We start from the raw sequence: 21,885 nt of genomic DNA on the forward strand, positions 1-21,885 counted from the left end.
AGAATATCGAAGTGAAATGAAATGAAATGATTAATTCCAACGAACTTGCTTAGTTCAGGTATACGTTTTTTGTCCAGTTCAAAATCTTGTCCCAGACAATTTTGTTGGCATTATGGTATCTGATACCATGATCAGAATCGGGGAAAACGTGAACGTCGTAATTTTCTACACTGTTTAGATTCAGCAGGTCTAAAACTTTTAAGGAATTTTGGAAATGAACATTATCATCACCTGTACCATGCATTAACAAAAATCTTTTGGCCTGTGCAATGGCCGTCACATTATGAACACTAGATTGTTCATATCCATTTTGGTTTTGTTGCGGAGTATGCATATATCTTTCTGTGTAAACCGAATCGTAAAATCCCCAATCGGTAACTGGTGCTACAGAAATACCGTATTTGAAATGAACACCAGCATCCTTTTCTAATGTCTTTAAAGTCAAATATCCACCGTATGACCATCCAAATAATGATATTTTGTTAGCGTCAACGTAGTGCTTGCTACTGTAAAGAGCAGCAGCTGCGATTTGATCCTGTGCTTCGTAGTCGCCTAATTTATCACGAACCACTGATCTAAACTCCTTTCCCTTGAAGCCAGTGCCACGTCCATCGACAATCACTATGATAGCATTCAATTGAGACGCAAAGACTTCTAAGAAACTCACTGAATAAGTTTGCAAAACTTGTTGTGAATTGGGTCCACCATAGGCATAAAAAAACACCGGATAATAATTTTTCCTGTTGGCCCTAAAACCATTAGGTAAAATTTCCAGCGCATTCACAATCACACCATTTGGTAGAGTCAATTCTTTAAATTGTTTGCGTGGGATAGCATATTTACAAAGTTCATCAGAAAGCTTCTCATTTTTAGTCAAATAAAACAATGTTTTACCTCTAATGTTGCCCTTTTTGTCAGCATCTGGTTGGTTTGATTTCAAATCCACAATCTTTTGGAAAGGTATACTTGGACCCCTATAGGAGATTAAAACAAATCTGCTACCCGATGAGAATGAAGCTGTATAAACAGCATTTTCAGATGTGTCCGTTATTTCAACAATCTCCTCCGGTTGCTTTAAATTTACAGAGTAAAGATGTCTCTGAGTGGAAGATTCCTTTGTGGCAATGAAGTAAACATCGTTAGTTTCATGATCAAATGCGAATGGACCGTCTTCAATTTCCCATTCACCCCTTGTAAGCGCAATTGGGGATGAAGATCCAACAGAATCAAAATAAACAAGATGATTAAATCCATCTATTGGTAGAACGTCCAAATACCCATCACTATTTCTACCGTTGGAATCGTCACGTGGAATATGTAATGTGTTGTGAGTAATCTCCCACCAACCACCATTAGAAGAATCCTCTCGCACAATCTTCGAATTTTGAGTCACTGCATTTACCAGATAAACTTTCAAAACATCGGATGAACGGTCACTACTCTTGACAAGCAATTGGTCATCACCAACCCATTTGGCCTCCGTGAGCAATTCTGGCGAACCTTCTAAACCAATCGGTGAAGTCTTATCCTTCTTTGCATCATATATGACAACATCAGCTACTGGATTAGGCGTACCGCTTTTTGGATACTTGATGGATCTCAATTCAGAATACACATCTTCAGGGTTTTGCACGTAATATGGAATCACAAATTCATTAACGAAAGTTTCGTTAATCTTGAAAAAAGCCAAATAATCACCTTGTGGAGACCACCATAACGTTCTATCGGTTTCCATAATTTCCTCTTCATAAACCCAATCCGGCTTACCATTGAATACTTGAGTACTACCATCATGAGTAATTCTACTGACAGTTTTGGATTCTTCTGTAGAGTAGAGATACAAATCGTTATCCTTAACATAAGCAATATCCACAGAATTAGGTGACCATTCCGCCAATGCTAAATTATCACCAATGCGGTCAATACCGGTAACATTGTTGTAAACGAAATAAGACCCAAAACTTGAATGCCTCCAATTGTGTACAGTACTAGTTCTAATGAGCAGTTGCTCTAAGTTTGGCGATGCTACCAATGAATCTACACTGTGATTGGCACCCTTGTATTGAAAACTCTTACCCTCCCACAATATCTTGCTGTAATCTTCATCAAACACAGATCTAACTTCGTAATTATCATTTTCTGTAGTGAGAAATAACCCCTTATCATCTTCAGTGGACCCAGTTGTGTGGATCCATTGCAATGCTTTGAGTTCTGGTACAAAAGTACCGTTTCTCAAATTATCAAATGATACCTTAATCTTACCGTCTTTAGTGAATTGAGATTTAGGTAACCGATATACATCAGGATTACTAGCTTTATAATTGATATGGAATCCTAACCCAAACGTGGTTACTGGTAATACAACGAAAACAAGCAACAAAGCATATCTCAGAAGTGCTGTTCTTATTCTACCCTTACCGTTTCTATTTTTTCTCGCAGATGATTCTATAAGATAATGGTTGGATTTCTCTATGTCTTCCATCTTGGACAACCTTTGATCACCTTAGCTAATTTGGCCGTAGTAAAGGGGAAAACAGCAAACTAATTGATTTACTCTTGCTTTTTCTTTTATATGGACTCGAGCTCGAACTCATCTTGTTCGCAACCCAGCGCAGCCACTATCAATTAAAGCGTCCCTGATAAAGAACCAGCAACTCTAGAAAAAAACAAGACACAAGAACGGAAGACAACAAACAAACACAAGAAACAGACAACAAACAAAGGGATCCGACAGTGAAATTTTGTGGCTTGGCGTAAAATAAAAAGATTGCAACCTATAGATAATTAAAAAACCGAGGTATGTAAAAAGGTAAAAGCAGTAGTGCCAATGGGAGAGTATGCTTTCTTATTACATAAATTTTTTGTCGAGACCAAATTCTAATTCTTTCTCTAGATCCAAGAAATCACCGTAACCGCCCTGATTTCCTAAAGTACCATTAGCACCCTGTTTCAATTCTACTGGTGTTTCTAGTAGATTCTCCTGAGGCCTTGGTGGAAAATCTGTATCATGTCTTGGTAAATCTCTAGAATCAATACCAAAAGATTCTTGCAATTGTGGATTTTGTGCGGATGGAGGTCCGCCACCTAACATTTGTTGAGTAAAATCGTTTTCGTTCAATCCTGAACTCGCATCTAATTCATTTTCGTCTCGAGCTTTATTTTGTAATTCTTGCTCATGTTGCCATTCTTGTTCTTCTATTAGAGGCTGTCTAACGTACTGTCTAAACTCTTGTACTTCACGAATAACCATTTGCCTCAATTCGCTCATTTCATTAATACTTTCAAAGCTAAATTCAAATTTCTCATTACAAACAGGTTCATCAGCTGGATCATGCCATATGGATAAATATGGGTGTTCTAATGCATCTTCAACCGTAATTCTTTCCTCTGGATCAAACATCAACATTTTTTCCAGCAGATCTAAAGCCTGTGGATTTGCCTGTGGGAAAATATCTACAAATGGTACCTTGGGAATGAATCCTAATTGATGGATATAATCTTGAACATTTTTAGACCCAATGCGGCCTAGAGTTTCATCAGGTGGTGTACCGAGCACTTGTAATATTCGATTCAACTGGTTAACATAATCTTTACCTTTGAAAATTGGTTTACCACCTAGAAATTCCGCTAAAATACAACCAGTTGACCAAACGTCAATCGCCTTTGTATAACCTTGATAAGATAACATAATTTCAGGTGCTCTGTACCATCTCGTAGCCACGTATTCCGTTAAAAATTGGTTATTTTCAACAGGATTTTCAGAATAACCTCTTGCCAAACCAAAATCACAGATCTTTAACTGACAATCGGCATTCACCAGCAGGTTACCAGGTTTCAAATCTCTGTGCAAAACATCCGCAGAATGAATGTATTTCAATCCACACAGGATTTGATAGATAAAACTTTGATAATGTGCATCCGTCAATGGCTGACCAGATTTAATAATTTGGTGCATATCACACTCCATCAGTTCTTCGTACAGATACAACCCTGAGAAAGTCCCATCCGGATAAAAAATAATATCCATATCATAAAGACAAGTAATGTTTTTGTGACCTCTGAAGTGTCTGAGCAGTTTCAATTCTCTCAAGGATCTTTTACAAAGTAGTGTCTTGGAAAAAATGTTTGTCACTTTCTTAATTGCCACTGTGGTATCCTCTAGGGCCTCTGTAAATCTGGCGGAACACACTATCCCGTAGGCACCATGACCAATTTCCTTGATCAACTGAAATCTCTTATCAACAGTAAAATCCTGGTTAAAAACCTTGAAAGTATGTCTATCGATCTTGTCACACATTTTTTGTTATGGGTATCTAAATAACTGTTACAATTCAATTCGATTCGATTCAAGTCAATTCAGTTCTAAAGGTTTGTTGCAATTTTCCTGGTTCTTGATATTTCCCGTCCTGTCACCTTTCTCAAATGACAATGCAGCGTATGCCGTTCTTATTGCTGTAACAACTACCTACACTAGTACAGGTATTAGTATTAGTATTAGTACTACGTTTCGTATTAGTACACTTTTCAATTTTTTCACTCGCGAAACGGCTGTACTATTTTTAGTTAACGTTGACGAATGACAGGAAAGAATGAATGAAGTAAAAAAACAAAAGAGAAGAATCACCATTATGAGCCTTCCTGTCCTCGAGCTAAAAATCGTAAATCGAACAATGCGATGGATCAATCATATTCGCCTCTTCTAAGCCACGGTCTCTAGGTTCTTATAGAAGTCCTTAACCTTACCGTTGGCCCGAATTTTTCTCGGATCGAAATTTAGCACCTGTAGATTATCCATTGAAACTGCTCTCGACAGCGCCACGTAGACCTGTCCAGCTTCGAAGATTCTTCGTAGATCCACCTTCAGCCTTTGAATAGTTTGACCCTGTGCCTTGTGTATAGAGAGCGCCCAACATAAAGTTATCGGGAGCTGTGTGCGCTCGATAGCGGTCTTTTCAGCAGGTATATCCACGACAAAAGGCTCTGGTAGCGTCAGCTCATAATGGTACCTGTTGGGACCGATCGTGTATCGCACGTAGGGATATATGGGCTCCTGGCCGACGAGAGTGCTTGTAGCCTGCGCCACGAGTGATTGTAGAGGTCCTTGGCGGGTCCTGGGTCTTGACTGGAACGCATGATGAAATTCTACATTTTGGTGAACCGTATGGTTTGCAATAGCTTCGCTGACGAGCCTCATATCTTGAACCAATTCGTCATCCACTGTCTGGTAGAATTTCTTCATTGCCCTCTCTAAACGTTCCGTGGTGAAAAAGAGCACTTTACCCAGTGTACCGTTAACTAGTTCGGATTCAGGCTTATTCCGTATCATCATGACCTGAGCGTCTACTTTCAGCGTCAAGATTTTATCTACCCTTGTAATGGAATCCAATAGCGGCAATAGCTCGGTTGGCCCCACATCTAAAGATTTGAAAACTCTAGGTTCACCGGGCAACGTTTGTAATTGTCTACCGTTGGATAATTCCACCTCTTTCCTAGTTGCATATAATTCAGTAGGTTCAATTCCATCAGAGTAGCGAACTTCTCTTCTCAGTTTTGCAATATTACCCACAAGCTCTGGTGTAGGTTCACCGTATCTAATGGCATTTAACATGTCAACCAAATTATCATCTCTTTGTCTGAAGACCTTGGTGAGTAAAATAGTTTTTTGAATACAGTTCTTCCACATCTGAGATTCAAAACTGAATACTATACCATCTTTTGAAACAGGAGGTAATTGAAAGAAATCTCCTGTAAGTACTAATTGGATACCGCCAAATGGTTGATCATTTTGACGTACACGTCTAGCTACCTCTTCAATCTTGTCTAACATTCTACCATCCAACATGGAAATTTCATCAATGATAAGAGCCTTGGTAAACCTCCAAACTGAAAATATTTGTCGCTGTTTCTTGATGTGTTTTACTAGATAGTCCACACTTTGATTACCGAGGCCAATACCACTCCATCTGTGGAACGTCGTACCACCAATGGTGGCGGCAGCAAGACCTGTAGATGCGGTCACAGCTACAGCCTCTCTACCGTAAACACTACTCAATCTGTCGATCAAGGTTCTTAGAATGACAGATTTACCAGTACCGGCGCTACCAGTATAGAAAACGTTCAGCCGGTTGTTCACAACCAGGTTTACTACTTGCTCCTGTTCCTTAGTAAGGGCCATTGGAGTAAATTGTCCAAAAGAAGATGATTGTACACCGGTGGGTTTACGTGAAGTCCTCAGTCTTTTAGTTGCAGTTACTTTAAATCCTGGTAGTGATGATTTTGTTTCTGCCAATGGTGAATTAATAGTCTCATCGCGACTTGATTCTCGAGAGATTAAGGATTCCTGTGAACTGTTGACACTTCTTGGCACAGAGATCTTTCTGCAAGGCTTGAAATTGTTCAATTCTGGCGTTTGCACTAGTCTTTTCAGCTCATCGTCGGGATCACATTCTTCGAATGAACCAGAGTCGGTCAAAGATGAGCTGATACGCTTCAGATTGGGACGAGGTGCAGGTGAACGTTCGACTGGTCCCCTTTGAACCGTTTTGGATCCAAAGAAGGAAGATATGCTCATTTGTCGGGAAGCTGATTGATCTTTTGATTTAGAACTCTTCGAACTACCGCGAAACATGCTGGAAAAAAGCTGGAAAAGGGCGGTATGCTATAACAAAGGGTCAATTGTTGAGATCTAGCACGTCTAATATACTTGACAGTACTTATTCGAGCCTTTTTACCGGCGATTGGCTCATCTGTCTTTGGTAGTCTTGGCATTCGAAAATTCATAAGGCTTTTTCGGCGCGCACGACATAAACAGTCAAGGAAGACACATATAGGTGTAAAGGTATTGTTAAGGTTTGGGAAGGGTACTTATTAGATATTTAGGAGTGATTAGGAGCCACTGAATAAAATGCACAGACAATTCCAGCATACAGCACATAATAGGAGATCCTCCATAGTCTACTCCAGTAGCGTGGGGAAAGCTGGATTATTCAGTCCTACAGATTACATATCAGGTCAAAATGGACTGGAGGGGGACGATGAAGCCATTGAAGGCGGTCAGGATGATGGATTGAGCGATCATGCACTCTACCCGTCGTCACTATTGGATGCAAACAACTCTAGGACTCTACAAAGGGAATCCCGGAAGAGCAATAGAAGATCTTTGCCAGGGAGCCTCATAGAAGAGGAAAGAGATCTCCTCATAGATAATAAGTTATTAAACAATAGAAGAAGCTCCAATGCCCATTATGGGTCTACAGAGAACGAAGAGTCAGATGTAATAGATACATGGGAAAATGCTATAAAGGATGGTAAAAATATAAGAACCACTATTAAAAGAGAATCTCAAGTCATTGGAACAAATGCTATGCCACTAGTGGTAACTTTCCTCTTACAAGACTCTTTAACCCTGGCATCAATCTTCTCAGTATCACAGCTTGGTACGAAGGAATTGGGTGGTGTTACGCTGGGATCTATGACGGCAAATATTACTGGGTTGGCTGCAATCCAGGGGTTGTGTACTTGTTTGGATACACTTTGTGCACAAGCTTACGGGGCCAAAAATTACCACATGGTAGGCGTTTTCGTACAGAGATGTGCAATTATCACTTTGCTAGCTTTTTTACCCGTCATGATAATTTGGTGTTTTTGGGCGGAAACAATTTTGGCATGGATGATTCCACAGAAAGAATTGTGCCATTTAGCGGCTCAATATCTAGGCATACTGTCAATCGGTATACCTGGTTTCATTCTGTTCGAGTGCGGTAAAAGATTTTTACAGTGTCAAGGAATTTTCCATGCTTCTACGATGGTTCTATTCATATGTGCACCGCTAAATGCGTTCATGAATTATATTTTAGTTTGGAATGAGAGAATTGGAATTGGTTATTTAGGGGCACCGTTGTCGGTTTCCATTAATTGCTGGTTAATGGCACTAGGACTTTTACTATACACCATCTTTACCAAGGAAGAAGTTAGACCACTCAAATGCTGGAATGGAATAATCAAACCAAACCAAATTTTCAAAAATTGGAAGAAAATGCTAAATCTGGCGTTACCGGGTATTCTTATGGTGGAGACAGAATTTCTAGGATTTGAAATTTTAACCATTTTTGCATCTTATTTGGGCTCTGCAGCATTAGGAGCACAATCAATTGTATCTACGATTGCATCATTGGCGTACCAGATACCGTTCGCCATTTCTGTTACCACTAGTACTCGTGTAGCCAATTTTATCGGTGCATCCTTGTGGGAAAGTTGCATAATTACTTGTCAAACGTCATTATTATTGTCATTTGTCTCCTCTTCCACCAACATGCTGATTATTCTTGTATTTAGAAATCAACTCGCAGCAATGTTTTCCAAGGAACAGGATGTTAAAGATTTGGTCGTTGCCACTTTACCTATACTGGCCTTTATGCAATTATTTGATGCTTTTAATGCGTCAACTGCTGGCTGTTTGAGGGGGCAAGGTCGGCAAAAGATCGGAGGATATATCAACATGTTTGCATTTTATGCCATTGGTGTTCCCCTGGCTTATTTCTTAACTTTCTCCAGAAACATGGGTGTCGGTGGTCTGTGGATCGGTATCACCATGGCACTTGTCACTATGAGCGTTTGTCAAGGTGGTGCAGTCTTCAACTGCAATTGGGACGATATTATTAACGCCGCCAAATCTCGTAATACTGAAGGTGACGAACAAGAATAAAAAGATGTATTATGACAAAGGACGTTTGGTTTAGTTTAATTTATTTATTTCTATCCTATAAGTAAGTAATATACAGATACAACAAAATTAAGAAAAAAAAGTGTTCTTTTAAGCCTTTGCCTTTTTGGCCTTTGGTGCAGAACTAGATTCTTGTTCCTTATTTTCTTGGTCTTCCTCTTCATCTGGTTGGGATCTCTTAAGCTTGTGGCGGAAGATAGATTTTAATTCTTCAGGATTAGCAACTTCTGCCAATGCGCTGTCAAATTGAGATAGAGTAACTTTAACACCATCAATTTCAATTTCTTTGAATGGTTCAGATTCACTCTTCTCCTTTTTCAATTCATCCTTACCCTTTGCTATTTCATCAATAACATCTTGGTTATAATATAGCGGTATAGCTGGTGAGTCTGTAGACTTGATGAAAACTGATCTAATTGAGTATTTCTCCTTTAGTTGTCCAATGATGGATTCAGCGTTATCAGCCAATTCTTCAGTGGATAACCAGTCAAAGTGACCTAGATGTACATTCATTGTAGTACCACGAGGTAAAATTACAGGTAATTTACTTTGGTAGATTTTTTCGAATTTGTTCTTAATGGTTTTCAAGGACAACTCACCGTTTAAATGAGTCTTGATAGGAATTGGTGTTGTCTCCAACTTATTGTATGCCTTACCACCCAAAAGTTTTGGTAAAGTAGTAATAACGCTATCATCTGCTAAAATTAGTGAAAATTCTGACAAGAAAGCTCTTCTCGCTTCATATGCTTTATGAACGGTTTTCAATTCCTTGGCAGCAATGATCTCTAATTCTGGTGTATCCTGCAAACCTTCCACAACTTGTTCAGCTTCAATGCTACCGGCATCTGAATCTTTCAAGATCAAAAGAATCTTGAAATCCTTAACCATGGTAACACTTGCCTTCTTCCATGCTGCAAACAAAGAATGCTTAATATCAAGCAATTTTGGTTTGAAGTCTTTTTTAGTACCGGTAAATGAAGTATTGTTAACGGCTATCAATTGAATATATTTGCCCAATTCTTCGTCACCACCAAGCAAATTATTCTCATCACCACCTTCGTTCTTTCTTTCTTCATATTTCTTTAGTTGTTCTAAGGCATGAACAATTCTAGACTTGAAGTTCTGCTCCTTAGAGGCAACTTTAGAGGCCTTTGGAGATCCTTTTGGAGAAGCCTTTGGAGATCCTTTTGGAGAAGACTTAGGAGCAGTCTTTGGAGAAGACTTTGGAGCAGCCTTTGGAGAACCCTTTGGCGATGCCTTTGGAGCAGCCTTAGGAGAGGCCTTTGGAGCAGTCTTTGGAGATGCCTTTGGAGATGCCTTTGGAGATGTCTTCTCAGAGGACTTGGCAGGTGCAGTCTTCGGTGAAGCTTTAGCCCCTGTCTTTTCCTTAGATGTTACCTTGGTGGGAGTACCCACAGGTGTAGACTTTTGAGATGTTGAACGACTCTTCTTACCCATTTTATCAACGTTCTTATTTGACTTGTTCTGCCTGCGATGAGCTCATCTCATCGATTTTTTTCAAATTTTTTTCACCTCTAAGAAAGCCATTCCCGTATTCAAGCATAACGGGACCTTGAACCTTTGACAGATGAATAACTATCCCAAATACAACAACTACAACTACAAGAAACAAGTAGCATCAATCAAAGTTTCAAATAACGATGGGTAAAAGAAAGAAGGCCACTAGAAAGCCACAAAGGAGGCTTGCTCTCAAACTAGACACGAAGTTTAACTGTCTTTTCTGCAACCATGATAAATCAGTAAACTGTACATTGGATAAAAAGAACAGTATAGGATCACTGCAGTGTAAGATATGCGGACAGTCGTTTCAAACACGTATCAATGGTCTTTCACAGCCGGTTGATGTTTACAGCGATTGGTTTGATGCCGTAGAAGAAGTTAATACTGGTCGTGGCAGTGAAAGTGAAGAAGATGAAGATAGTGATAGTGATTATGAGAGCGATTCTGACGAGGAGAAACCAACAAGAGGTGCTACTGCCGGTGCAGGGAAAGGAGATATAATAGATAGTGATGAAGAAGAAGTAGAGCAAGATGAAGAAGACGACGACGATGATGAAGACGAAAGAATTGCACATAAGCGCGGGCGTGGTGCCCTTGTAGACAGTGATGATGAATAATAAATATATATATATATATAGAATAGTTATGTTTCGAATACGTGCATTATCCTCCAAGTATCTCGAGCTTCATTTCTACGTTTCGTTTTATTCTCTTTTTTTCTTGTTATCATTTCCCCCGGTTTTGATTTAATTTTAATGGGCAGCTGGTTGTTCTGGGAAAAGTTCTTCCTTTAGTGGAATGCCCAATTCTTGTCTTACATCGTTTAATTCATCTAAGTAAGCTCCGTATTGAGTTTCGTTTTCCACTTTGTATTTTAGAGCTTCAAAAACACGGATAGCAGTTGGCAAATCGTTCACTCTTCTGGCGGCACGTAGAGCTTTTTCCACCACAGCTGGGGCAGGGACTAAGTCATAGGAGAAACAGTTGTTTAGAACTCGTTGAACTTCAAATAAATCATAAGCTTCTTCGAATTCTTTTTCAAATCTAGCGGTAAATTCTTCAAAAGTTTCTTCTTCGTGTTCAGAAGAGTATTTTCTAATTTGGAAGCGTTGAGTGTTCAAAGTGTTGAATCTTTGAGTAATGGCAATGGCGGAACGAGAAGCTACTAAACCCCTGCTTAGAGGGGCGACTCTAAAGACACATCTGGACAACATTTGATAATGATATTATATGAGATTGAGGGGGGAAAAAAAAAAAATTCGTATTCCTGTGAAATCGATTCTGTTGACTCAAACAAATTCTTATTCCGCTCTCTCTTCTTTATCTTGAAGTAGTTGATGAATTTTTCAATAGCCAAACACTAACCAAGCGTTCAGAGCACCAAATTGGTCTGTGATCCCATGAGCACACAACGCACGCGTGTGATTGGTTATTCCTTGTACAGTGCGGTGTAAGGATGTCAGTGAAAAAAGACCTAAATCCCATCTGAATACAACAAAGTGCTGGAAAACTTAGGTTTAGCTAGGAAGAAACCCAAACTATAATCAATCAGGGTATAAGGAAGATATCTGTTTTGTCTAGAAATTGAAACTTCTGAACACCCCTTCAATTTTGTTTTGAATAGTAAAATACTCTCCCGGTGAGCATCATGGCGGACCTCCTGTCCTGGGTTCGAAATCTAACTCGCGTAAAAAAATACAAAAAGAGGCAAGCGAAATTGCATTTCCTTGAATTCAAAAGCTGGTTGCCGTAAATAGCCTCTTTACTCTTTGTAACACGCAAATCCTGTTTTTTGTCTCTCTTGAGTTATTGTTTAAACGGAAGAAGAACGTTCTCACCCGTTTTCATACCCTTCTTATATACCAAGTGCTCCATCTCCGCCCTCGAAGAGCAGCCGCCGAAAATATAAATTAGCCGCCAGAGAGGGAAGACTTACTAAAAACAACAAATTAGAGATATCTCAATAAAACCTTAAAACCTATATAATAAAAAGAATATGTATACCAGTACTAGTAATTTATTCGCGAAATTCCTATGATCTGCGGAATAGGAAGACAACCCTACGGCTCATAGTCTTTGCACTGAAAATTGAAAAGTCTTGCTTATAACACTTCATAGTTGACTGAGTCCAGCTTAGCTTTCTATTCGGTTAGTCTTTCGACGGTGATCGCTTTCTTTTGAGTTTCTGTTTTGGTCCACTGTAGTTATCCTGCAACTGTCAGCAGCCCTAGTGATCTTGGAATGAAGAGTTTTCATGATATTCACAATTATAACCTCTCTTTATATATTCTATCTTTCATCATATAGCCAGAAAACAGGGAGCCTCTTATCCTATGATCGTGGCTAATAGATCAGAATGCAAGATAAGGTAGCGTTGTACCAATGCTACTGCTACGAACAATCAAGGCAGGGCAAACGCAAACGCCTGATCAAGTCGAGACCTAGTTTAACATTGCCTATGTGTTCTATTAATCGGAGAATTTACAAAAGATGTATAGAATCGCCCTTGCGCTTACTGGTTGGATAGCAACTATTAGGGTAATTCATTAACTACATTACCGGCTGTAGCAAAGTCCGAAGGGTCGAGACAGAACGAAAGTTCGAGACAGAACAAAGGGCCGAGACAGAACAAAGGGGAACAAAAATTCGAGATTGTAATTCTGCAGTTAAAGTCGAGATCCAAAGCCTCTTATCTCCGAACCCTACTGGAAATCCATCGATAGCCAAACTTCTACACATGGCCAGATCGAATAGGGAAGACAGCGGCAAAGACGGGACAAAGATCGAAGCCCTATGACTCGAGTATGCCATAGCTTAGTAGACGAAGATAGCTTGAAACAAGTAGTTCAATCAATACTGATAAGAAGTAATAGACTGCGGGCATCCAGCCAAGGAAAAAAAAAAAGCACTAACAACACAAGCCATGCTACAGCTATGGGATGTATAGCAGAGAAAAGACACTGATGTTTCAAAGGATAAAAAACCATCGACAATGAATTTCTAGGTCTGCCTATGCGTGATTTCTTGAGCATAATTCCAGAAGGTCTGTAAAGTGCAATGATGGCATGTAAAAAGCCCACCCAGTGTTGGTACTGCCACTGACCATATTAAGTTTCGAAGGATCGCTAGACTTGCAATGTATTCATAATTGCGCATGCAATTTGTACCATGGAAAGGATGAAAAGCATAATAATATGAAAAACACCAGAGGATTCAGTCCATAGCCTAAATCATACTGACTAGAAGAGTCCTCACGACATGCTCAACACTGTTTTGGAACATGTTCACTTCCTTGAGACTGCAAAAAGACGAACCAATGTAAGTGACACAGGGCACTATCATAACGTTGGCTGTTCCAATGCGTTTATTTGCGCTGTCCACTGTGGGGATGACCAGGATCTCATTTACCGCTAAACTGAACTGGGAAGGGTTATCAATTTTCAGTACTGGACTATCCATTGCCTCTTAGGACTTCAACTAATCCGTGATTCCTTAACTTAATTCCAATCTGCAGTTGGGCAAATATGGACCAAAATTTTCTAGTATATCAACTATGGAACTGCTTTGAAATGTTTCAAAATGTGTCTGTTATAGCGCTTCTTGCAGCTACCAGAACTTCAAAACTCCGGGAATCCAGTCTCTGTTTACTTCATCATCTATGCAAGACCCTCTTCTTTCATTATAGTACCGTACCCATTTTTGAATACCATAGAGCAGCGACACACTGACACCTTAGGTACTAAAAGAAGTTATTAAAATATCCAAAATGTACCATTTTCGAAGGAAAAAAACGAAATCCACCAGTGACTTATCTTTTGAACCATTTGTCAAGCAGAAACTTCTATTAATCAAGGGTCAATAAGGTGAAAAAATAATAAGAATCACAGTAAAAACAAACAAACAAACAAACAGTAATAGGAGTTTCTTGGAGTAAACTCTTTTTGGTTTACCCCCCTCTTATATACTTCTTGTACCGTCATTCAAATTTGCGTCAGCGTTCCTAATTTTTATCGCTATATCCCAATTCTTCATTTCTCCTTCATCATATTTACAAGTTTCATTTATTCTTCGTCAAAGATTGACTTGGGAGGCAAAGCAGTATGTGGCAATGGTTCCTGCTTCCTATCTCTCAATGTTTCTGCAGGCTTAATTGTGATAGTACCAGCTGAACTTGATAAAAGCGTTCTTTGACCTTCATTATCGGTTTCTGACTCTTCAAAGTCAGTTTCTCCGCTAAGATCGGTTGGTCCAACTCTATCAGGGGGCTCCTCACATCTAGAGTAATCGAATTCAGGTGGTGGTGATGTTGGTGGTGAAATTAGGAAAGTTCTCTTATGTGGGGGTACCTGTAATCTTCCCATTTCTTCATCAGGATTTACAAGAGCGCCCTCAGTATCAGTCAAAGTGTAACGTAGTCTAATATCACCCAAGTCCCCTTTCTTAGACATCAATTGGGAGGCAGCCTCCTTCGATTCAGTCACCACAAGGACTCTTTTAAAGCTAGGTAGATGGATCAATTGCATCTCACCAATACCACTTTTCAATAACCAGTTCTTTAATGGTCCCACATCATGAGCCAAACTACCGCTATTATTGGTGGCAATAAGGGTATTAGTCTCCATTTTTCTTCTTTTTTCTGCTATTTTTTTTTTACCAATATCTTACTTTTCCATTCTTTAAAACGGTTTACCGTGTTGATTCACCATCACTTCGCGAGGCCTTCAACATCATGAATACATATAACACTATGACTAAAGGAAAGTTTTATAGATGTACATCTTGACCTTGGGCGAAACTGACCAACATATAGAAATTTAGACCCGAAACGATAAGCCAAATCATGACTGCTATTATTGTGAAGAACTTGCTATTGCTCATATCCTTGTACTGAGGTTCCTCCTCCGATTCTTCTTGACTTAAATCTCTTAGCTGAATATCACCATCTATTTCCACTGAACGACTGGGCAACTTAACACGCATAATTTTGGAACTGCTTGTAAAATATAATAATGGTGCCGAGACGAAAGGCAACAATAAAGATAAAACCACTTGTGAAGCGTTAAGAGCTCCACTCAATCCATTACGACCAGCGACTAGGACTAGAATTAAACAAGGAGTGATTGCAACCGCTCTAGTAGCACTTCTACGTAAAGCAGGTGATATAGTCCAATTTAAAAAGCCTTCACTGACCATTTGACCGCTCAAGGTACAGACGATACCGGCACTTTGGCCCGAAAACAATAGCGCCAACACAAAAACTGTACCCGCTGACTTGGATAAGGATGTGGATAGCAGCTTGTAAATGGAAAACAGATCTGCTTCTTCTCCAGGTTCAGTCTTACCATACAGTGTAGCCCCTGAAACGATTAGAATTGCGCAATTGACGAAAAGAGCCACCGTAAACAACGAAACTAACAATTCAGCCATTGTAAATTGTAATGCATCATTAACAGCATCGATGGAAGGCCTGTATTTTTCATGATTATTTTCCGCATCATTCATATCTGGAATGTAATTGCCATGTGTAATATCATAATCTCTAAGTCTTGGTTGAACTACACCAGATCCCAAATATAAAGAATGGGGCATGACGGTGGCACCGAGAATAGCCAGGGATAGGTACAACCCATCACCTTCAAAAACGGCTTTGCTCGGCAGAAATCCTTTCCAAATATCTTTTGAAGGTCCCAAATCCGCATACATCAACTCTAATCCAAAACATATCACGGTAGCAAACACGAGGAAAGATACAAACAATTCGAAATATCTAATCCATTTTAATGATCCATTGGGTTTATAAGCCATTAAAACAATAAGAACGTCAACCACAGTAAGTACCACGCCGAGCGCCAATGGTATATCTAGCAGAATGTTCAAAGAAATGGCTGTCCCTACAACTTCTGCTAAATCTGTAGCAATGATGGCAATTTCTGCTAAAATGTATAATGCAACATTCAATTGAGGTGTTAGATGGCGTTTACAGTTCTGTGCAAGATCTAACCCAGTAACAGCCCCCAATCTGGCACATAAACACTGCCAAAAAGCTGCCATAAAATTAGCCACCAGAACTGAAAACAATAATTTGTATTTATGAGCACTTCCTGCAGCTACTGCGGTACTGTAGTTACCAGGATCCATATAAGAAACAGAGACCATCAACCCTGGTCCGATAAATCTAGCATATTTGGCCAATATACCAAATAGTTTATTTCCCCTCCCCCATGACTTGTTTCTCAGCCCTGGATCCGTCTGCCTTTCGCTTAGCAACTCAGTTTCGGTATCACCCATTCAACAATCCATAAATTACCTTCCGATCGGTATAGCAGTCCTTCAAGAGTCCACTTCTGACTTAATATTTCGATTAGTTTACTGTTATTATGTTGTTCAAAGAAGCACCAAGTGTTTATTTCCCCGGACCATTTTAAGCACCGAAAAAAAGCGTGAAAAAAAATATCGATGAGCTTTTTCTAGCGGACGACTTTAGAGAAAATCTTATACCAGATCTATGTAGTAGGTATTCATATGTCTATCACTTATTTACCTAGTGCTTCTTCGATTTGAGCAACAATTGGTCTTATAAAGTCCTTTTTGTTTGGTACCATGTGTCCACCTGGGTGCTCGTACTGGCTCACTAGATCAGGGTTCTCTAAAGACTTCTTGTACAGATTAGCCAACCACTGAGCTCTTTCACCAGGAACTGCCATATCATTAGCACCATAGATGAAAATGATACGAGTATTTGATTCTTTGACCGGTTTAAATTGATCTTGGAATTTAGGTGTAATCCATAGACCTTCACCTTGTGGGTTAGGTTCTGTGAAAGAATAACCAGAGATGAGCAAACTTACCTTGAATTCTGGGTGGTTAGGGACTAATTCTGTAATCTTATTTGTTAGGATGGAAGCCACTGCTGCACCTTGAGAAAAACCGACTATACCGTCATATGGACCATTGGTCTTGATATAATCAGAGATGTAGGATAAAGTATTGGTCAAATCCAATTCTGCGGAGATATCACTATGGTAAAACCAGGCACGGTTTACCTGTGCTTCTAAAGTTTGTTGCCATCTTTCAGGATCCATTTGGAATGGCAAATCCTTTGGTTCTAATACAACTGGACCATCGACATAGTCACACTCGACATCGGACTTCTTTAGAAGCTTACGGATACCAGAGGACTTTTCAGAAAAGACCTTACCGTTTTGTAAGAAACCATGTAGAAACAGTAGACGAGCCATTATGTAGTCACTATCGTTTACGGGAGTAATAGGTACTGTGATAGTCGAGAGATTTCTTTATCACCTCGAGGTTCATTTTATATATGTTTATCAATATTTCACTCACCAGATCAGGATCGTTTTTCAAAGCGCGACAATTCTATCATATGACGCAAACGAAGCCCGTTCCCTGACCTAGCATCAGTTTACATAATTTTTCGAATTTGTCGAATATGTATTGGGAACCATCAGTAAAAGTGCTAATAAGTACCCACTGGCAACTATCGGCGTGGGACGGCTGACTATGATTCCAGTTAGCGTGATTACTGTATACATGAAAAATACCAAGTTGAGCAAACCGCCACTGAATAGTTCAAGTAGAATACTTTTAGAAATGCAAAGGTAAGTAGGAATAGCGGCACCACATAAGAAACATCCAACAAAAAAGGTTTCTCTTTGGTGCCATGATCGAGTCAATTGCTCCCATACCAGTGTCGCAGTAAGAGCTGTTAAAGTGACTAAGCGACGTCCCCACAACTGGTTTAACCACTGACATGTACTTTGACCTACTTGTACTCCAAATACGCAAAAAAGCAACCCCATCCGGCTACACTTAGTATCAATTTCAACCTTCTTCTTAAAATGCCGAGGCCACCATACAGCTGTAGCCGCTACGGCCGCAGATGTCAAAGAAACTACAAATGCAACGAGAAATTTGAATATCAATGGCATTGTATGTTGATTTCCAAAGAATTCGTCCCAGTAGTACAAAACTCTGGCAATGGGTAAAAGTGCTGCCATTAACATGGTCTCCTTTGGTAAATAGATTTTGGAGGAGAATGACGATGATCTTACTAAAGAGAGTTCTTCTATAAAACTACAGCCATCTAGAGAATTAGCAGTAGGGACTCTCACAGGTGAAGGTACCCGTTGAGTATTTGCCCTGCTGAACCTAACTCTGCCTCGTCTCATTGATCTCTATGATGATTTACGTTTATTGATCAGTTTGTGTAAATCACAAGTAATGTGTCAAAAAAGAAGCTTAGCGGCTCGGAGTTTATATAGTATTCTAGTTCAAGGGAAAAAGGTAGTGGTACAATACCGATAAGTAGAAGCCGTGTACCATATCCACTATAGTATCCATTGCGACAAGACGGTATCCCACCTATAAGAGTTGTTAGCAATAGCACCGCATAAAAACAAGTCCTAACCACTGTGTCATGCAGGCTGTTTTTTTGGAACCGTCATTATTATCAAGCTAACGAGTCCGCTTACAGACAATGGAGGAAAGATACGACCTTCATATTGAAGTGAAGGCCACGCAAAGTACAGGCAACATATATTGAATTAAACTGTAAAGCGTTACTTATAGGCTCTTTGGTGGACGCATGTTGAGCATGATGCCATCAGGCATGTGTAAGGCATTAGATATAAGGTTAACAGGAATGAGAAAGTTCGTTGGATTGGGTCCACTATTAATGCAGTGCCATTTCAGAATTACAGTAGAAAGTGCTACAAAAACCGAGATTTCACAGGAAGTACTCACAAAGTTCAATTTTTGACCAATCATGTCTCCAGGCAGAAAATACAATATCTTGCATATCACTAATTGTCGCACTTGTGTAACCCAACGGAAAACTGACATTACCCTGAGAATAGACGTAAGCGCCGATAGTGCCATGATGTAGAACTTACAAAAGGGAGATAAGCGCTGTAGAAGCATTAAAGCTTTCTCCAGTAAAGAAGAATTATGATATCCATACAAGCAATTATTGCACGAAATAATTTTTCAAAAGGCAGAATTGGGGGAATAGGAAGTTTATATGAAAGTCTTGCCACTATTTATGGGTTACCGCTTTTTTTTTTTTTACTTAGGCATGATTACATGAAAGGGAGTTGCGTAGGTTTATGCGCATATGCAATACACCTGTTTCTATAAACGCTCAAGAATTCTCGGAAAAACCTTAATGCCCAGAAGGTAACCAGAGTTCAATAATTCGTTTATACGCAGATCAATCATCCCAACCGTAAGGTGATTTAGCTCTCAGAACGGATCCATATTTGCTGAAGAGAAATGGCACGGGAATCATGCCAACAGCGACCATCGCTAACAGGAAACCAGCCCAATTGATTCCCATACCTTTGTACATCTGCCTACCAAAAAGAGGGAATACACCAGCCATGATACATCTTACAAAAGTGTTGCATGCCATTGCTGATGCGGCATACCTTCTATAAGCATCTACAGTATAGGCGAAAACACCGACAAAGACAAAAAAGACACCAGCTCCAAATACTGCACTACCAATCAGAGAACCTATCCAATGTACATGAGAATAGCAGGTCCAGGCAAAAATCATAAGCCCGATGGGTGTACAGAATGCGCCGTAAAACAAAGCTTCGAATCTCATCTCCGGCGTAGATTTACCACCATTACGCTCCACTCTGCGAGCGTAATTCTTTTGAAATATCAGACAGGAAGGACACACGATAATCATTCCTATGAGCAAACCCAAATATGCTAAACCAGTCTCCATAACAGTAAAATTCCATAGCTTAGGATATATGTAGGGGAAAACTGTGAAATACAGGTAAATGATCGCCAAAACTAAACCTGTGTAAAAAGAGAGAACACCTATCATGTAATCTCTCAAGAGAAGATCAATGGGTCTCTTTACCGAAAGTAAAATCAAACGGAAAATGTTTGCCTCCCTACGAATCACTTCTAAAGGTGCAAAATATTTGTCATCTCCAGTTTCTTTCCGTAACCGCTTAGCCTTGCGGATAAGAAGTACTGGTTTATAACTCTCCGGAACCGTAAACGTAACAAGTCCTAGTAATACACTTGAAACAATCATCATAACGATGAATGGCCATTTGTAACCATCTTTGTTAAATGCACCACTTAGAACAGGTCCCAATGAAGGTCCTGCGAACGGAGCTAATGCATAAAATGTCATCGGAATACCTATTTGATCCTTGGTGAAAATGTCACTAATGGTACCGCTCGCTACACTTAAGAAAGAAGAACCAAAGAAACCCGATAAAAACCGGCCAAACAAAACTCCTTCAATGGTCGGTGACCATATTACTAAACATTGCCATGCTACACTAAACGACAACGAGAATATAAAGGTTATCCGTCGGCCATAAAGTTCACTTATAGGTGATAATAGCAGCGGCCCACAGCCTAATCCAAAAATGTAAAGTGATATACCAAGTACACTAACTTCTCTCGAAATATGGAAGTGTGACATAACGTCTTCGGCAACTAGAGACCAACAAGACGAAATCATGGTAATTATGCCGGATATCAAAGTAACCAGTGTAGAAACGTAATATTTTCTCGGCCATGAAAGATGCATCGCTATGTTTTCAGGATCCATAGATCCTTCTTCGAAAGACACTTCGTATTGGAGATTTTTACCTTCATTGGTTTGAGAAACGCTTGTTTCTATTCTTTTCAGGAAATCCTCGTCAGGATTTAACGAATTTGCCCTAGTAGCGTCCATACCCTCTTCGAGTTCTCCCCCAGCGGAACCCGCCAATGCTGATGAAGGTTCGTTTTGAAACCCATAGGGATGTTCTTCTATATCCATCTCTGCATTTTCTGTACGACTAGAATTAGAATTATATTCATTACTAGCAGCTAACATACTGATTGAAGCATGTGGCTGTAGATATACAGGATATGATTCTGGTAATCTTCAACTGTCGTCGATGCGATGCGATGAGCTCGTTAAGATGAGGTCTAAGTTATCAGCATGTACAGAGTTATAGAAATTTAGGGCTCGAAGTTATTCATCGGTAAAGCGGGGATAGTCCCCAACTTAAAACCCTAGACGGAGTTAACAGAAAAGGTGTATGCCAAGGAAAAATTTGAAAATTGTCACGCGAAAAGCACATGACATTCATATCATAACAAGTCCATATTTAAATTCCATTAAAAATAACAAGCCCTCCACTGTATCGGTAGTACTAGCTTCTAGCTTCTCATTCCTTTCATTACTAGCCTTAGATTCACTTCTTGCACTCTGAGCCGCTCCCTCATATGTTTTTCACGCTTGTAAGCTCATCTCATTTCATGTCGACGGTTCGATGCAGATAATACAAATATATCTATATTCCTTTCATAGATACTTTCGACTGCAAACCAGATAATGCTCTTTGGGACGGTCTCAAGGCGGTTTCTGAGCTCTATAGGCTCAAGATATGTGCCCCGAATGGGTAAATATCAGGTAGGATTAAGCTCTCTTCGAGCAATAAAGCCTGCCGCTTTGAATGGAACCACAAAGGCATCAATGGGGCCAATAGTGTCAACAACTATAGCAAAAAGATCTTTCTTTAGAGAAAGCTGTCACAAGTGTCAAAAGGCAACTCAGCGGTATGTATTTTAAACTTTCATTACACAAAAACCTAAAAGGC

General features: G+C 39.7%; 12 protein-coding genes across 12 annotated transcripts; 2 read left to right on the plus strand and 10 right to left on the minus strand.

Moving 5' to 3' along the window:
• Nucleotides 1–49: 49 nt before the first annotated feature.
• Nucleotides 50–2,482, minus strand: DAP2 (dipeptidyl aminopeptidase; the record flags this gene model as incomplete). Its single annotated transcript, XM_002498633.1, has 1 exon — nt 50–2,482. One exon carries the CDS (start codon nt 2,480–2,482, stop codon nt 50–52), a length of 2,433 nt encoding a protein of 810 aa, XP_002498678.1.
• A 366-nt stretch (nt 2,483–2,848) lies between these two features.
• Nucleotides 2,849–4,297, minus strand: SLT2 (mitogen-activated serine/threonine-protein kinase SLT2; the record flags this gene model as incomplete). The annotated part of the gene is made up of 1 exon (XM_002498634.1): nt 2,849–4,297. The coding sequence occupies one exon, from the start codon at nt 4,295–4,297 to the stop codon at nt 2,849–2,851; it is 1,449 nt and encodes a 482-aa protein (XP_002498679.1).
• A 402-nt stretch (nt 4,298–4,699) lies between these two features.
• Nucleotides 4,700–6,628, minus strand: RRM3 (DNA helicase; the record flags this gene model as incomplete). Its single annotated transcript, XM_002498635.1, has 1 exon — nt 4,700–6,628. The coding sequence occupies one exon, from the start codon at nt 6,626–6,628 to the stop codon at nt 4,700–4,702; it is 1,929 nt and encodes a 642-aa protein (XP_002498680.1).
• Nucleotides 6,629–6,904: 276 nt separating this feature from the next.
• On the plus strand, nt 6,905–8,704 carry ERC1 (Erc1p; the record flags this gene model as incomplete). Its single annotated transcript, XM_002498636.1, has 1 exon — nt 6,905–8,704. The coding sequence occupies one exon, from the start codon at nt 6,905–6,907 to the stop codon at nt 8,702–8,704; it is 1,800 nt and encodes a 599-aa protein (XP_002498681.1).
• A 108-nt stretch (nt 8,705–8,812) lies between these two features.
• CIC1 (Cic1p) lies at nt 8,813–10,180 on the minus strand (the record flags this gene model as incomplete). Its single annotated transcript, XM_002498637.1, has 1 exon — nt 8,813–10,180. One exon carries the CDS (start codon nt 10,178–10,180, stop codon nt 8,813–8,815), a length of 1,368 nt encoding a protein of 455 aa, XP_002498682.1.
• A 203-nt stretch (nt 10,181–10,383) lies between these two features.
• Nucleotides 10,384–10,860, plus strand: ELF1 (Elf1p; the record flags this gene model as incomplete). The annotated part of the gene is made up of 1 exon (XM_002498638.1): nt 10,384–10,860. The coding sequence occupies one exon, from the start codon at nt 10,384–10,386 to the stop codon at nt 10,858–10,860; it is 477 nt and encodes a 158-aa protein (XP_002498683.1).
• Nucleotides 10,861–10,995: 135 nt separating this feature from the next.
• On the minus strand, nt 10,996–11,457 carry COX6 (cytochrome c oxidase subunit VI; the record flags this gene model as incomplete). The annotated part of the gene is made up of 1 exon (XM_002498639.1): nt 10,996–11,457. The coding sequence occupies one exon, from the start codon at nt 11,455–11,457 to the stop codon at nt 10,996–10,998; it is 462 nt and encodes a 153-aa protein (XP_002498684.1).
• Nucleotides 11,458–14,304: 2,847 nt separating this feature from the next.
• On the minus strand, nt 14,305–14,865 carry RCN1 (Rcn1p; the record flags this gene model as incomplete). Its single annotated transcript, XM_002498640.1, has 1 exon — nt 14,305–14,865. The coding sequence occupies one exon, from the start codon at nt 14,863–14,865 to the stop codon at nt 14,305–14,307; it is 561 nt and encodes a 186-aa protein (XP_002498685.1).
• Nucleotides 14,866–15,007: 142 nt separating this feature from the next.
• SMF2 (divalent metal ion transporter SMF2) lies at nt 15,008–16,531 on the minus strand (the record flags this gene model as incomplete). The annotated part of the gene is made up of 1 exon (XM_002498641.1): nt 15,008–16,531. The coding sequence occupies one exon, from the start codon at nt 16,529–16,531 to the stop codon at nt 15,008–15,010; it is 1,524 nt and encodes a 507-aa protein (XP_002498686.1).
• Nucleotides 16,532–16,776: 245 nt separating this feature from the next.
• FSH1 (putative serine hydrolase) lies at nt 16,777–17,481 on the minus strand (the record flags this gene model as incomplete). Its single annotated transcript, XM_002498642.1, has 1 exon — nt 16,777–17,481. The coding sequence occupies one exon, from the start codon at nt 17,479–17,481 to the stop codon at nt 16,777–16,779; it is 705 nt and encodes a 234-aa protein (XP_002498687.1).
• Nucleotides 17,482–17,661: 180 nt separating this feature from the next.
• ZYRO0G16280g (uncharacterized protein) lies at nt 17,662–18,432 on the minus strand (the record flags this gene model as incomplete). Its single annotated transcript, XM_002498643.1, has 1 exon — nt 17,662–18,432. The coding sequence occupies one exon, from the start codon at nt 18,430–18,432 to the stop codon at nt 17,662–17,664; it is 771 nt and encodes a 256-aa protein (XP_002498688.1).
• Nucleotides 18,433–19,472: 1,040 nt separating this feature from the next.
• Nucleotides 19,473–21,116, minus strand: YHK8 (Yhk8p; the record flags this gene model as incomplete). Its single annotated transcript, XM_002498644.1, has 1 exon — nt 19,473–21,116. The coding sequence occupies one exon, from the start codon at nt 21,114–21,116 to the stop codon at nt 19,473–19,475; it is 1,644 nt and encodes a 547-aa protein (XP_002498689.1).
• Nucleotides 21,117–21,885: the final 769 nt, after the last annotated feature.

This window comes from Zygosaccharomyces rouxii, assembly GCF_000026365.1.
Source record: "Zygosaccharomyces rouxii strain CBS732 chromosome G complete sequence".
Taxonomy (NCBI): Eukaryota; Fungi; Ascomycota; class Saccharomycetes; order Saccharomycetales; family Saccharomycetaceae; genus Zygosaccharomyces; species Zygosaccharomyces rouxii.